This window comes from Argiope bruennichi, chromosome 10 (genome assembly GCF_947563725.1).
Source record: "Argiope bruennichi chromosome 10, qqArgBrue1.1, whole genome shotgun sequence".
Classification (NCBI taxonomy): Eukaryota; Metazoa; Arthropoda; class Arachnida; order Araneae; family Araneidae; genus Argiope; species Argiope bruennichi.
This window is the reverse complement of record NC_079160.1, coordinates 39,595,033-39,611,515: the sequence shown is the minus strand read 5'-3', so window position 1 is coordinate 39,611,515 and position 16,483 is coordinate 39,595,033. Positions and strand designations below refer to the sequence as shown.

Sequence of the window (16,483 nt, the reverse complement as noted above, 5' to 3'; positions counted from 1 at the left end):
GTTGTAGAAGAAAAAATTTGTAACAATACACACAAGGACTAAGGGGAAAAAAACACCACAGTTTCTTCACATTCATATTCCTTCATAAATATCTTCGAAATAGAGATTTTCTTTGTAACCATAAACCAAATTATTTTATATTAGATTTTTTTAATTGAATTCTCATCTACTATGTTATAACAAACGCAATAATCATAGAATTCATGTGTGTCATTTATACATAATATCTTTCTGCATACTATTACTCCAGATAATTTTTCTATAATATTTCAAAGTAAAAGATCGTAATAAACCGTTTCATATTATTGTCATTTCTTGTATGTCTGTAAATTCTGTATGTATTTATTTTTATTTTATCTACCGTAATTAATTTGGAATTTAATAAAATTCCCGTAAAATGTCCATCAAACCAGACCAGAATGGTTACGGATACGGGAGTATGAGGCGTTCTGTTCTGTGTATGGGCGTTTTGTTCTGTGTCCCTAGTAAAATACATAACAATTCTAGTCTCGTTTTATTTCTTCAACTGTCTTATTTCTAAAACTTCTTAAAATGTTTACTTCTTGCTATTTCTTTAACAGAGTCGTAACGATTGTAAACAGAGATATTATTACGTTAATTTTAAGGTCAATGGCATAACAGCTAATATGTATTCTTTGAATAAATGTAAAATGTGCATGTTTCTTTATATAAAAAGAATGTAGGAACTTTCTCATATAAATTTCTATATCGACGCTTTTTCATCTTTATTATTTGGCTGCAAACTTGTACATAAACCACTTTATTAAGAGTGGGAAATTGTACCGAATGTCGTTAAAAGTAAAATATAACTGGTTAAAGAGTAATTTCCTTTTGGAAAATCAATCAATTGTAACAACTTCCTGGAAATTTCCGCATATTTTCATTCATCATAGGCTTCCAACAAACAATAAAATACCAAACAACCTCTCATTCAAAAGTTTTTATATACATAAGTTACGTACATCGCTTTTTTTTTCTCTATAATTATAAAACTTTTTAAGATTATTCGATTTAAACGAATATATATTTCATCATGAAGAATAAGTTTTGTGTCAATTTTTTTTATAAATATGTCTGCCATCTTTCAGAGATTAAAACTCGACAACGCTATTCATAGATAAAAACATCGCGATATACTAGTATCTAGAGATAAGCACCTTCTGATGATTTAATTCACTAAAGGGTAACACGCAGCAAGATGTACGTACTTCCGTAATCCTTTGTTAGACCTTGAAATTGCCTTTTGTACCGTTACACGCATTTTCTTTCATCTCACGCGTGGCCTGGTGGTAAGGTCTCGGTTCGTGAACCACAGGGTTTCAGGTTCGAGACCCGATTCCACCGAAGAATCGTCGTGTAAGGGGGCTTGGTGGACGTTAAATCCGTAAGGGCCAAACGTCCTCCCGATGGTTTGGTGTGATTTGGAAAGGCGGGTGCCAGCTCAGGTGTCGTCATCTGACCGCGCTTCAGAATTACGAGATACGTCCCTAAATAGCCCTAGTGTTGCTTTACAACGTGACGTTATTGTAACTAAACTAACTAAAACTAAACTGAACTTTCAACTGCCGCCACTTTTAGTGAAAGAAGCGCTTCCAGGCGCAAAGTGCGGAGGATTTCCATATCTGAAAATTGACAGTGGGTTTAAGTTTATTTGTTCTTTGTTTGCCAAAGGCCTTTTGACCACCCGCGGTGATATCTCGATTTCGAGATCGGATGGCTGGTAATTCGAGATTCGATTCTGAGAATGACTGTATGTATAGGAATAATATAACTACACCTGATGGGGACAAAGATAAATTTAATTTAGACTTCTATCTCCGGAGTTATTTTTTTATATTTCTATAAGAATTATACAAATGGGAAGTACTATAATCATCAAAGAATTCGTTTTCAAGAGTTTGACAAATCTCTACGTTTAGAGCCTGACTAAGGCAGTTGCCCCGGACCCCCACGTCAGAGGAGGGAACCCAAGTCGAATATTAAGTTTATTTTCCGTTTCTTTCTTTAATGAACCTTTTTTAAGCAAAATATCAGTACAGTGTAAAATCCGTCAGTTTAATGTTAGTTTCTTCATTAATCTATCATATGAACACAAAAAAATTTATATTTCGTAAATCCATGGATTTCGTGAGCGGAATTCAAACAAAATTAGAATAGGACATAGAATTGTAAGAAAATCAATAAAATGGACAGAACGATATTTCATCTGACCATTTGAGAGTGGGAGGGGGACTTTCTAACTATTTTAGGTTCTAGTCAATTTTCTTATTGTATATCTCTAATGAGGTGAAAAATTTAAATACCTCCGTAAAGTTCGGTTCTTTATTACTAAAGAAGTGAAGCAGAGGGTGGTCCCCAAAGTAATTTTTGCCTCGGGCCCCAATTAGGCTAAGTCGGACTCTGTCTACGTTTCAGACCTCCCACATACCGAAAAACACATTTTTTGGAATTAAGTCTGTCAGTCTGTTTGTCATTGAATTCGATAAGTTTGTGCTCGAACGTGAAAATGTGGTCAGTGGTCTTTATACGAAATGCGTAGATTACTGCCAAGTCTTGAACGAAATAAATACATAGAAAGTTGTGTATATGTCTATCTAAAAACGAGTGAACACGATTACGAGATAAAAATGAATCAATAGTTTTAATTTCTGAAATATAGATTCATTTCAAATTTTGAACCAAATCAATCACAGCCGTCTGTCTATGAATCCATTAATTCAAGAGCGCTTTCAGCTTGACAGATGAAATTTGCTATGTGGTCTTAAAATTAAATTTGCAATTGTTTTTGTTTTTTTTCAAATTTTGAAAGAAATCCAATTAGAGGAAACTTTTTTCTCTCTCTCTCTGTGTCCGTGAGTAATTGAGTACGAAAACTACGAAATTCTATCCGTGAGTAATTGAGTGCAAAAACTACGAAATTCTATCCGTGAGTAATTGAGTGCAAAAACTACGAAATTCTATCAGTGAGTAATTGAGTGCGAAAACTACGAAATTCTATCCGTGAGTAATTGAGTGCGAAAACTACGAAATTCTATCCGTGAGTAATTGAGTGCGAAAACTACGAAATTCTATCCGTGAGTAATTGAGTGCGAAAACTACGAAATTCTATCCGTGAGTAATTGAGTGCGAAAACTACGAAATTCAAAAAGCTAAATAAATAAAAATTGGCACAGAGTTTTAATTTTTATAGTGTAAATCCGTTGCAAATTTTGAACATACGCGAAAAGTTAATACAAGAAAAAATTATTTTGCAAAATCCATAGAATCCGCTTAAATGCAAAAAGATTTATTAACCAGTGATTCACTAAAATCAAAATATTTCATATCTTTTGTCGCTCCAAATAGATTAACACTCAATGATATGAACTGAGAAGCTTTAAATGACTGATTTCAGATTAACGTAAATAATTTTGATTTTTAAACATCTTGGAATGATACATCTTTCTAATTTTACATATATAACATTTCCATATATATCTCTCTAAACCAGAGAATTTTAATTTTAGAAATTAATTATTTGATTTTTAGAATGATTGTTGGTAGTTCATGCAATCTGAAATAATTTAAATTTACTTTTAGTAATGAATGTATTTACAATTTCTTATTATTTGCAAAAGTCTCTGCTTATTACTACATAAATATACAGCAAACGAAAAGGGATCACTCAGTGATTCCAAAAGAATCATAATGTGATTCTTGGGAATTGATGAGTTGAGTGAGCAAGGATTGTAACCCCTACTAAAAATAATTTATGATTAATTTTTTTTCTTCATTTTTTAATACCCGTTCAATATATCCTCTTTCCTAATCTTATTGAAGTTGCAAATCACTTTACTAAGTTTTTATTTCCATTATGTAAAAGCAAAATTATTAAAATTATCTATATTCTGTGTATAAGCTTTTCAGGATATCCGAACAAACTTGGAAACCCTCTCTAATTTTTGCTGTAACATGAACCAAAAAATTGTTAAAAAAAGACCAAACTTTTGCCTTTTTTAAATACATAATTATTTTCTAGATATAATAAAATTGAGCATGTACTTAGAGCATATTCAACTTAAAAATTTTCTCGGTGAGTAATTGTTTCATTCTGTTTCAAAATTACAAATTCATTTGGATTTTTTTGAAATGATATGCCCGAATCAATAACTTTTTGCTAATTAATAATCCCGTTTCATATATCAAATTTTGTAAATTAAGTTTATACAGAATTCCCCCCCCCAAAAAAAAAGGTTAGTAAAGTAAAATAGTAGTTAGCAACAAGCGTTTATTTCCTTCACTATTGCAATTTGATATACACTTACAAAGTTTTATTACATAAGACACCCGAAGGTATGAAAATATTTTGGATTCTGTGGAAAATAATTATAAAAAGTTAAAAAATTAAATTTTTGCACGCTCCCTAAATTGAACAACTTTTTTTTTCACAATCATTTATAAAGCTACAGCGTTTCATGATTCGATCTATAAAATTTGCTGAGATATTAAAAGGCAAATATATTGACTTTGACAATTTTTCTATACTTCTGAAAGGAGTATGAGCGAATCTTTCGATGTTATTTTCCACAATAATACACTTACCATGAAAGATTATTAAAAATGTAGAATTGGAAAATGCTAACAATCTATTAACTTTAATTAAATTTTAATAAATGGTCCGATAATGCATTAATTGAAGTGCTTTAAACTTATTCTAAATGAATATTTTCGTTATGAATTCAAAGCTGAATTCTTTTCATAATATTTATGTATATGCGATCGACTTCATCACTTGTGACTCCGCTGGTGTGGTGTGGAGAGGGGGATGCCAGCTCAGGTGTCGTCCTCGTCATCTGATCGCGGTTCAAAATTACGAACCCAAAATAACCCTAGTGTTGCTTTACAACGGTACGTAAATATAAGTAAACTAAACTCACCACTTGTGATATAAAGATGGGCTTTTTGAATTCTCGGCAAAGCTCTACAGAGCTCTACATTTTTTTGTCAAAACTACTTTTAAAGGCTAACTATACTTTAGTTCAGACTTAATGTCAATCAAAACTAAGTAAATTAGTATCAATGCAGCATATTATTGTACAAAATAGATCCAACAAAAGAGTTTTCAAATTTTCATATCACACATTTGCAGAAAATTGCCACTGATGATGAAACTCTAGCCCGAAGAATGTGGGGTTTTTTTTTCTTCGAAAGCCATAGTTTTAAAGATTAATGTTTCTTTCTCGATTAATGAGAAACTTCAAAATCTCGAAACACATTTTTTTGTTGATTACAATATTTTCTCTTCCTTCGTATGCGAGAATTTGGGAAATTAAAACTTGAATTTTCATTTTAATATTTTATTTATAATATACTAGGTAATATGGAAAGGTAATAGAATTAAATATGTTGTATTAAATAAAATTACTAATTAAGGGATGATATTAATTCAAGATATATAAGTATTTTTCAAACGACATTTTCTCAAAACAATTTTTATCTTTTCTTTTTCTCTGGCTTATTTCTTTGAAATGTATCACATGTTTTTATAAGAAAATAATATATAATATGTAAAAAGAAATTAAATAATAAACTAAAATAAATCTCAATTTTCTTTTAAGTTTTGATTTCGTAGTTAAAAGCCAAAGCTCTGCAAACAATTAAAAGTCAGTTTCAGTTTTAAGTAGCAAAAGTGGTTTCGTACACTTTAATACTTTTCGTACACTTTTATGGGCAATTCATTCAATTTAGAATTCAGTGCATTTGCAAAAAGATATTTCTTAAAAATTAACTTTCGAATAGGCAAATCGGACTTGAAAATAAACAAATCGAAAATCAAATATACTTCAACTTCATCTCCGTTATTTTATGCATTCTGTTATATTCTTATGTTTGTTGCCACTATATATATTTCAAATATAATAATAATACTAAATTTTAGATCTTGCACGCGTATTTATTGGCATCATCTTCTAAAAACACATCTGATTTCGCTGGTAATAACATAAATTAAAAAATAAAATATTATCCAAATTTCTAAATGTATTTGTATAATAATTTGAAAATTTAAATCGCATAGGACACTTAAACATTTTTAAATATAAGTTAGTAAATATATTTTTAAAATTTTTATTATAGCTAAATTCCAATATATAATATAAAAATATAGAAAACAATATTTCCCTTAGACAATAATTTTCAAAAAAAGCTTAATAATATTGATAATTCTGTATTATTTTAATAAAATTTCGATAGTTTTTTTTTTATCGTGACACAAAAGAAATTCAGATACATTATTTATTTTCTACTATTTAATGAAATAAAAATGTCTGCCGGAACTACTCTTAAGAGAAAAAAATCCTATTTGGTGAAATTTTAACCTAGATTGCGCAGCAACATATCACCTTTTAAACCATAAAAAAAGAATATTTTAAATATAGTAATAGTAGTTTATCATCTTCTTTTATTTATCACTTAATATTTCATGTTTTAATTTACATGTTATAAAGATTAAATTTTCTAACTTATTTTTCACATATTTCCTAATAAGTTAGAGTTCTGTTTTTTTTTATAATAGTGTGACCCTATACAATAGTTTCAGAAATACATTATCAGTTCCATTTGTTTATTTGATTTAAACTTCTGGCTTTAATCAAGGACAAATGAATTGTTTTGACATCATTATTTCAAAAGTATTTGCTTATTGTTCTGACTGAAACAATTTACAAAATTAAGGCAACGTTTCAAAAGATAAATAAGCCTTATTATTTAGCATAGGACTTTATTATTAAAAACTTCTACGTGTGAAGTTGGCGAATATAAAGATACTAAAAAAAAATTAAGAAGAATAAGAAAAATGAAAAGCTACACGAAAATAAAAGTTGAACATGTTTATGCTGCATTTAAATAAATCTACAAGTTTTTTTTATCAGATCTAACAGTAACATGCCGTTATTTATAGTCAGTAAATAATATTTTAAAACTCCTATAGACTGCATGAGATGAGAAAAATATTAATTTTTTTTAGTCTTTTATAATCTGAAGGAAGATTAATTAAAGGAATATTAATATTATATATTTATCTTCCATCAGTCTCTGTCCTTTCTGTAATTGGAGAAAAAGATTATTTTATTTTATTTATTGCATATTAAGATATCAAATAACTAAATAAATAAATAGCAATTAATCATTCACAATATCTGATGCTCTATGGTAACTTTGTAAAATATCATCAAACCAGTTACATCTATTTTTTTTCTCCCAAATTTGATATTATTCTAATTATTTGGGATATACTGTCTCATTCAGGGATTTTGTAAATGATTAATCTGGTTCAATTCAAACTTGGATTACATTTGCTTAAAAATAAAACTCAAACATGGATATTTCATTGAAAAACAAAAGAAAACACACCATTTCTCAAAAGACAAAAATCTTTATTTTCTCATAACTTTACAGCTGATGAAAATGAAATAACAAAGAGATGATATTCTTAATATTTCAATAAGATGAATGAAAAAAGAGGAAGAGTTAATTACAAACCAAGGCTCTTTTGCCTTTTGGAAATATATTAAGGAAAACAAGGTCAGACAAGGGCGAAGATTCTTAGGGCAGATTATGAAAGATATATTTTGCTTTTTTCTGCAGGCTGAAGAAGTGAAGAATTGAGATATTTAAGGGAGGCGTATCAAAATAATTTCACAACTGTTCCAGACAAAAATCCGTTTGTTATCACAGAAAAATAAGTTAATTCTCTCATCTATTCCATGTAACGTTTGGTTGCGAAGTTGGGTTATTATCGTAACAGCCAGCTTAAAACTGTCTTAAACCTATTTTTTATACTAAATCTGTTTTATGTAAATAATTCAGTCAATGAAATTTCATATAGGAGTACTTCATTCTAATGAGTTTATTTTTATAGTTAAAAAACGAAAAAATTTGCATATAGAAACTATTAAATGATTCATAACATGCCAATGATAATAATAATTAATAATATTTTAAGTCTTTCCTTTTTTCCTGTTGTAAAATTTACTTTAAAATGATTTATGATTAAGTAGTAATTAGTAATTAAATATTAATTACTAATTATTACTTATTAATTGGTAATTAAATATTTAGTAATTAAATTTTAACGCTAATCGCATATTTATATTATAGTTACAGACACTTATTAAATATTGCACAAAAAAGATGATGTTAATAAAGTGTGTAATCAATAAAAATAACGTGCGAAATTGGCAATTTAAAAATAATTGTCTTAAAAGCTAATCGATTTTAAATGATGATATCTAGAGTGTGAAATTTTCCTTAACTATAAAACTATGTAACCGTTTTTTTATGGAGTTATCGGAGCAATTTTCAATAGACAGACGAAAACTTGTTGATACGCATGATAGATCATCGGCTTCCATGCTATTGCGTGAATATTTCCTATAATTACTGCCCAGATCTTTCTAACTCACCATCTTGACTGAATCATCAGGTTGTTGCGGAAGTGGACTGATGCGGGTAATTGATTATAGTCAAGTCCTAATAAGGACAACTAATCAAGTGAGTCCAAATTGTTTCGGAAGTCAAACAACCCAAACTATCCCATTTTACAAATGAGAAAACTATTCAATTAACGGAGCAACGATGGTCTGGGTCGCAAGTTCTTTGGACTGAAGTGATTCTGGATCACATAGATTTGGTTAAAGAGGACTTCTTTGGTTTCTTTAAAATCCGCCTAGGCCGAATCCAACATGTCGGAGAGCGTAGGCAGTAGGATATATCACTGAGGCCTGGGGAGCGTATCCGTTGCTTCTATAGGAAGGTGCCTTGAAAGCTCCCATATTTTGGTTGAGGGATCGGGTGAAGGCGTTGACATTGAAGTTCTGTCCAGATCGGAAAGCAGGGGCGGCTTCAGATAATTCAGCACCATATCCTGTAAACAGAAATACATTTTATTAATATTTTGGAAGCCACGTGATATGACTATATATCTAAAGTTACATGAAAGAAGAGACCATTTTCAAATAGTTTTATTGATTTTTTTTCCTTTTAGAAAAGGATTTATAATAATGTTTTTTGTACACTTTATATTACAGAAATTAAAAATATGTGTTTCATTTAGTTTAATTAAATTATGTAGCAAAACAATTATTATTTTTTGGTGTACATAGAAACATTTAGCTATGGTCAGAATGGTTATTTTGTATTATAAATTAAAGAGATGAGATTTAAGAAATATCACACAGTATTTTTTCCCGTCATATTCATGCTTAATTTGAAGAAAATAATAATTATGAAGCATCTTTTGCAATGCGGGCCAACCAAATTTTAGAAGCGTTGTAAAGATGAAGCTTATAGTTATTTTTAAATTTTGATAATATGAGGGCTCATCGTGGGTTGTTAATTGCATAGATTTTAGATGACTAAATTAATTTTTTTCATGAGTTATCTTAAAGGACAATTTAAAGCAATTCTACCAAATCAGTATACTTTGAATTGGTTTACAACTGCATCATGAAGAAGACTGAGATAATCTTTTAAATTTCTTAAGACTTTAGTTTAAATGTGTAATTCTGCAAGGCAATTTTTGAAATCGAACATATTTGTTTTAAATGATATATTAATACTTCAGATAATAAAAATCAAATAACTTATTAATCATGAATTATTAGTTACCATAAATTTCGTATGGTGATTTAATCATAAATATGAGTGATTTTGTGACTCAGATGATGATTCAGTCGTGAATATGAGTGATTTTGTGACTCAGATGATGATTCAGTCATGAATATAAGTGATTTTCTGGCTTAAATATTCACCACAACATGAACTCATATAGTTGTAAGATGAAGAAATTCATATTGTTCAATTGTAGGCATGAAAATTATTTTTTTAAATGACGATTTCATTAGGAACCTTTAAAATGATCAATCTAATATGATGAATCAATCATGAATATGAAGGATGATATGCTTAAGATGCTGATATGGGCATGAACTCCCAGGTTTAAAAGTTCCCTGAGATATTTATATCATAAATGCCAAATTCTTTTGCGAGAGATGATGATTTTCATCAGGAACTCTTTGGGCGATGTCTCTCATTTAATGATGATGTGAAGGATGATATGCCCCTGATGATGATGAATAATAATGAGGGCCTACCTTCGAAAAGTTTCTGGTTATACTTGGTGCTAGCCTCGTGTCCGGGGGCGTTCTTCAAATAATCAGCAAGTCGGAAGTTGAGATCTCCGACGCTGTCTGGGATTTGTCTGTACTGGGGAGCTGAGTTAAGCCCTGTATCGTGGGCGCTGCTGGTGGTGACAGTTTTGGTGACAATCTTGGGGTGGTCTGCCTCCTCATCGTCATAGTGATTGTGGCTAGTGCTGAGGTGGCGATCATATCCACCAGGGGTGTAGCTAGCTTGCCCTGATAAATTTAAAACAAAGGGTCAAAGCTTTTTAATATTCATAGCCCTCTAAATCTTATGAGAAACTCTTACAAATTATCATCTTACTATAAATCTTTTTTTATTCATTCTCAATTCCATTTTGGAAACCCTCATGAATGCCTCAAATAAATCATTTGTTTTCCTGAATTTAATACATTTGTGGCTGATATTAATCTTTCTCCAAACCATATCCATCCTTATTTGTAGAATTGGTAGTTTTTTAATGGATTTTTTATCGTCATATTCCTGTTAAAATCTAACTTTCATCTGAATAAGGAACCTAAATTACATCAATTTTTTCTCTCTACTCTTTTGGAAATCAATCAAGATATTTTTGATACAAATTTGTGATTTTTAAAGGAGTAAAAATGTTTTTAAAGCCATACAGGTCACAATTCATTATTTTAAAATATTAAAAATATAAAATTTACTAGTGTGAAATTCACTATTACCTCCTTGGCCATATCCTCCTTCGCTGCTTCCATAACCATATCCGCTACCTCCACGGCCGTATCCACTACCACCGCTGCCTCCACTGCCGTACCCGGATCCTCCGCTGCCATATCCACTACCACCGCTTCCATATCCACTACCTCCGCTACCATATCCAGATCCTCCACTACCGTATCCAGATCCTCCACTACCGTAACCAGATCCTCCGCTGCCATATCCGGATCCTCCACTTCCATGTCCGCTACCGCCATGGCCACTTCCGTATCCTCCGCTGCTGCCTCCATAGCCATGGCCGCTGCTAGATCCGCCATGTCCTGTTCCATGTCCGGCAGAAGATGATCCCTCGCCGTATCCTTTGCCCCTTCCTGCTCCAGTGGATTTGCTAGAACTCTTGCTGCTGCTGGAACTCTTACTGCTGGATCTTCCAAGGCTACCTCCGTAATCAAATCCCTCATCGTAAGACATCCTGCTGGCCTCGGATTGGAGATCTAAGTCTCTGATTGGGATCCTGTAAACGACGAAATCGTCATCTTCGCTGACCTTCTCTGCCATTTTGGCGTTCGCCACCGTGGCCGACATCAAAGCCACTGCACACTGTTGAGGGAAAAAAAATGGAAATTATATATTTAAAAAAAATTAGCAATTTCAAGAAATACTGTACATTATCATTTTTCGTAGCGTTCTTTTTAATTTTGTACCCTCTTATTTCAGATATAAAATTGAATAAATCATTTTTCGCTTTTTCGGGGAAGTGAGGAAATACTTATATTAAAATTTTATGTTTCAATTTGTTGATGTTTGCAGTTAAATAATATCATCTATATAGTAATCATTTCTGTATCATTAAAAAGAAATCCATTTAGGAATTGCTTAACCCGAAGAAATCTTTAAGGTTCATTGTTGTTACGTATAGCACTTGTCATAGACAAGCATGCAGACGAGGTCAGCAATTTTAAGTCGGGGTTTGTGATGTAACTGAGCACCCGAGGGCAGGAGTCTGACTTCTAGCTCATATGAAGATGATATTCACACACTCGCTTGCACAACCCCCTTTTTAGAGGAGGGCTCTTTCAAACACATCACAGATAGAACACAGAGTAAAGAATAACCATGCCCGAACCAGGACTCGAACCCGGGGAAGATGCCCTACTCCTAGCCAGGACGCCGGTTTAAGGTTCATAAATATATTATAGTATTTTTACATTCAAATAGGCTGGGGTTTGAAACTGAATATATTGGATCAATAATTTGCTGTTATTTATAGTTGTTCCACTGAACACGTAATAGACGTAGAAGAGAATAGAATTACTCTTTAAGCAATTTGACGATTTCTTGTTAATACGCTTGAAATTCACAAGCATTATTCTCAAAAAAGACATTGGAATGAGCAACATAAAGAACTCTTCAAAAAGATTTAATCTAACGTACTTTCATCGAATTCGAATACTATTTCAAGATTACAATAAAAACTTTTTGGGGTATTTCAGAGCGATTACTATCTTCATGAAATATTAGTCGCTCTGGTCACTACCATGGTTATGCACATTGTAATAACACAAGCGTGTTATAATTCTTTTAAAAAAACACATATCTCAAGCAAAACGCACCATTCAGACTTCTCTTAAGACATATCTATTTAAAATCAAATCAAAACATAACCATCCACTACTTTTCGCCACTCAAACTCTTCTCAATCATATTGTATGTTTGAAAAAAATATATGAACAATAAATCAACATCATTGATTAGATGTCAGTTTATTTCATTGTTTATAATTAGATTTCAATGACATGCAAATGAATTACATATGCAAAATGAGTAATTACTAAAACTTTATTTTTAGTTAATCAGATATATTTCACGGAAAAATAAATAGATTATTAAGCAATTACTTATTGTAAAATTTTAATACCACATACATATAAAAGACGCTCCATCAAGCAGAACTAATTGCTTTATATTTAGAAGTAAAATTACTTATTTATTACTTAGGGAAAACAAAAAATTATTTTAAAACTCTTCCTGAATGGTGTATTGGAAGGATAATCTTTTTAATCCCTATTATCATATATGTATGCCGTTTTTATCCGTTTTGTTCAAAATTGCTTACATTTGCATTTGTGTGGTTCAGTGCTACATTTTTTATTTCAAAATGCGTGGTATATATCGAAAATCATATAAAACAGTAGTTTGTATGATAATTTTAAAGCGCCGTTGTTCTTAAAATTCTGTATTACTTCAATTGCTTAAATTTAAAGGGGTTTTTTAATGGCCTTAATTGGAAAAGAATTTTAACAATTAAAAATGCTACTTTTAATGTTGGATTTCTGATTAAAAAATTAGAGAAAAAATCAATCAGGCTTTAAGCTATTAATATAAGATTTTGGGATAAAAAATTGGACTTACATTTAGACTAGTCAGAGCCTAGAGAAAGGAGATTTTCGCCTTGGAAAGTCAAGTTTGTATATTAAATTGAAAATATTATAGGCTCCTTATAATATTTTCAGTTTTATAAGTTTAACGTCTATTTATCACCAAAATTTTTTTTAAAAAATCATAAAATCATAAATATAATTAAATTCTCATAAATTCATAATCATAAATAATTAAATTATCAAAAAATTCTCATTTAAACGTAGAGTCATTTCGAATTTTTAAATTCAGATTTGCCACAAAATTTTAAACTCTTCATTATTCTGTAAAAATCTACTTTTTTCATTTATTTCTCAAAATTATAATGGAGTGACTTTAATTTAAAATTGATCGTATTATAAAAGATTATTAAATGAAATTTAAAAATAGGAACATGAATATAATTAAAACTAATTCTGTGGGAGCCGATTAATGTTTTTTACATTATTACAGTTTATGTAATTTACCAAAATAATTAACTTTACTCCATACTTTTTATGTGTAAAATTCTTTTCACAATCACAACAGTTATAAAAATGGAAGTTTAACATACGATTTTTATACCATCGTATTGAAATTTTTTAAATGTATTGTTTTTGAGTGAAAATATAGTATTCCACAATAATGTGTGCTATCGCTTTTGAGTTTAAATAATTTTTCAAATTCTAATTTTTTTTCTTTTTTGAAATATTTATGCCCAACTTCTGACTAAAGTTTATTCTTTGTAAGACTGAAAGTATATAATATTTTATATTTATTCTTATCCGAAAAAATAGAGTAAAAGTAATATAATAAATGTGTATATGAATTGAACTTAAAGTTTTTTCTTAATACGAAGAGTTATTTAAGAATATTTTATTATTAGTTAGATATTAAGGTAGTTTTTTATTTCCCGTATTACAAAACTTTTTTGATTACTTTCTTCAAAATAAGGACAATTATTATATAAAATTTTTGTGAAAATTAGAATTCTAATGCAAAAGTTGAGAAAAAGAACTTATAATTGTTAGTTTCCTGAAATTAAACTGAGTATATAATGGCAATACAGTTTAGCAAGTTGTTAAATCAAATAAGAAATTAAGTTTATGAAAGTAAGAATGTTAAAGCAACAAAGTTAAAGCAGCAATAACTTTAATTGATTTAACAAAACGGAATATTTTTGGTAAAATTCTAAAACTTCTCCAAAACTGCTGTTAAAACTTACCAATATAAAACCATTCTTCATTATAAAATAAGATAACACTTTTAATGCAGATTTAATAATAAAAATTTTATTCTTCACCTGAACAGTTATTTTTTTAATTCATTCAATAATATCAGCAATAATTTTAATTGATTTAACCAGAGGCAACTTTTCTGGGAAAATTCTAAAACTCCTCTCTCTCAAAACTGTTGCCAAAACTTATCAATATGAAAGCAATCTTCATTTTAAAATAAGATAATATTTTTAATGTGATTTAATAATACAAATTCTATTCTTCACCTAAACAGTTATTTTTTAATTCATTCTATAATATCAGTTATATCTTTGATTTAATAATACGAACTTGATTTAATAAAACGAAATATTTCTGAGAAAATTCTAAAACTCCTCTCTCTCAAAACTGTTGCCAAAACTTATCAATATGAAAGCAATCTTCATTTTAAAATAAGATAATATTTTTAATGTGATTTAATAATACAAATTCTATTCTTCACCTAAACAGTTATTTTTTAATTCATTCTATAATATCAGTTATATCTTTGATTTAATAATACGAACTTGATTTAATAAAACGAAATATTTCTGAGAAAATTCTAAAACTCCTCTCTCTCAAAACTGTTGCCAAAACTTATCAATATGAAAGCAATCTTCATTTTAAAATAAGATAATATTTTTAATGTGATTTAATAATACAAATTCTATTCTTCACCTAAACAGTTATTTTTTAATTCATTCTATAATATCAGTTATATCTTTGATTTAATAATACGAACTTGATTTAATAAAACGAAATATTTCTGAGAAAATTCTAAAACTTCTCTGTCTCAAAACTGTTGCCAAAACTTACCACTATAAAAGCAGTCTTTATTATTATATTTTTAATTCAATTTAATAATACCAATCCTATTCTTCACCTAAAAATTTATTTTTAATTGATTCAATAACATCAGCAATAATTTAGTTGATTTAACCAAATGAAACATTCCAAGCGAAAATTCTAAAACTCATCTCTCACAAAACTGTTGCCGAACTTACCAATAAAAAAACAGTCATCATTACAAAATAAGATAATATTTTAATTCAGTTTAATAATACAAACCCTATTCTTCACATCAATAGTTATTTATTTAATTCTTTCAATAATATCAGCAATAACTTTAGTTGATTTAACTAAACGAAATATTTTTGGGAAAATTCGAAAACTCCTCTCTCTCAAAGCTGTTGCCAAAACTTACCAATATAAAAGCAGTCTTCATTGTAAAATAAAGTTCCAAATTTTCAGTTGGCAGTACGATCTAAACAAATCCTCCTGAAGAGATCTATTCGAATGAAAACAAATGAATGGAATGATTTTCACCAAGTAATCCACCAGTATATATAGGTCTCGAACACAACAAACCACGTGATCCGAGTGTCAAACTTTTTCCTCTTGGAGAAAGAGAAGGTAGAAACATTCTTTTTTATCATTTCTACTCTCAAAAATCGAGTTATTTTTTTCTTTTTACCCAGAGTTCATTGTTCATGTGTGAAGGAACTCTTGACAGGGGAACAAAGTCGGCCTGGGAAGTTCTATTTCCTCCCGCCATTTTCTGTTCGAACTAATTTGCATGGCTGCAGGCGATTTTTTGAGATCGCTGTGTTTGATTCTGGTAGCACAGATGTCTCCGGCCCTAAGTATAGGTTTCGGTTTCATTTTAAGTATTTGGGATGATCTAGTGCAATTTTCTCTGCCACGTTGTTTGGGGATGGACGATAATAGCATTTTTTTCTACTATATGAGGAATTTTTTTTTTTTTTCTTGACCAGTATATTGTTGGTGTGTTGCTCTTTTATAGATGTTTTTAGAATTTTGGATTTTACATCGTTGTAAACTAAATATTTTAATATCGTTGCCAATCTAAATTCTGGATTGTTAACTACATAAATGGCAAAAAATCCCTGCATTTTTTTTTTTTTTTCAATATTCTAAATAACATC

The 16,483-nt window shown here is 29.7% G+C and overlaps 1 protein-coding gene across 2 annotated transcripts; it reads right to left on the bottom strand.

Moving 5' to 3' along the window:
* Positions 1-7,412: 7,412 nt before the first annotated feature.
* LOC129988695 (keratin-associated protein 6-2-like) lies at positions 7,413-15,837 on the bottom strand. 2 transcript variants are annotated; one of them, XM_056096968.1, is made up of 4 exons: positions 15,742-15,837; positions 10,890-11,484; positions 10,152-10,415; positions 7,413-8,923 (listed from the first exon to the last, which is right to left on the bottom strand). In XM_056096968.1, exons 1-4 carry the CDS (start codon positions 15,760-15,762, stop codon positions 8,715-8,717), a joined length of 1,089 nt encoding a protein of 362 aa, XP_055952943.1. In that variant the 5' UTR covers positions 15,763-15,837; the 3' UTR covers positions 7,413-8,714. The 2 variants fall into 2 exon arrangements, with proteins under 2 accessions (XP_055952943.1, XP_055952944.1); XM_056096969.1 differs by lacking the exon at positions 10,152-10,415.
* Between the last annotated feature and the right edge of the window lie 646 nt (positions 15,838-16,483).

What these genes read in the sequence shown, in the direction of transcription:
- LOC129988695 (XM_056096968.1), bottom strand. Translation starts at nt 15,762, where the DNA reads ATGAAGACTGCTTTTATATTG. An exon ending in TGAAGACTGCTTTTATATTG is followed by an intron (nt 11,485 to 15,741) that starts GTAAGTTTTGGC and finishes TTCCCTCAACAG; the next exon opens with TGTGCAGTGGCTTTGATGTC. An exon ending in AGGAGGATATGGCCAAGGAG is followed by an intron (nt 10,416 to 10,889) that starts GTAATAGTGAAT and finishes TAAATTTATCAG; the next exon opens with GGCAAGCTAGCTACACCCCT.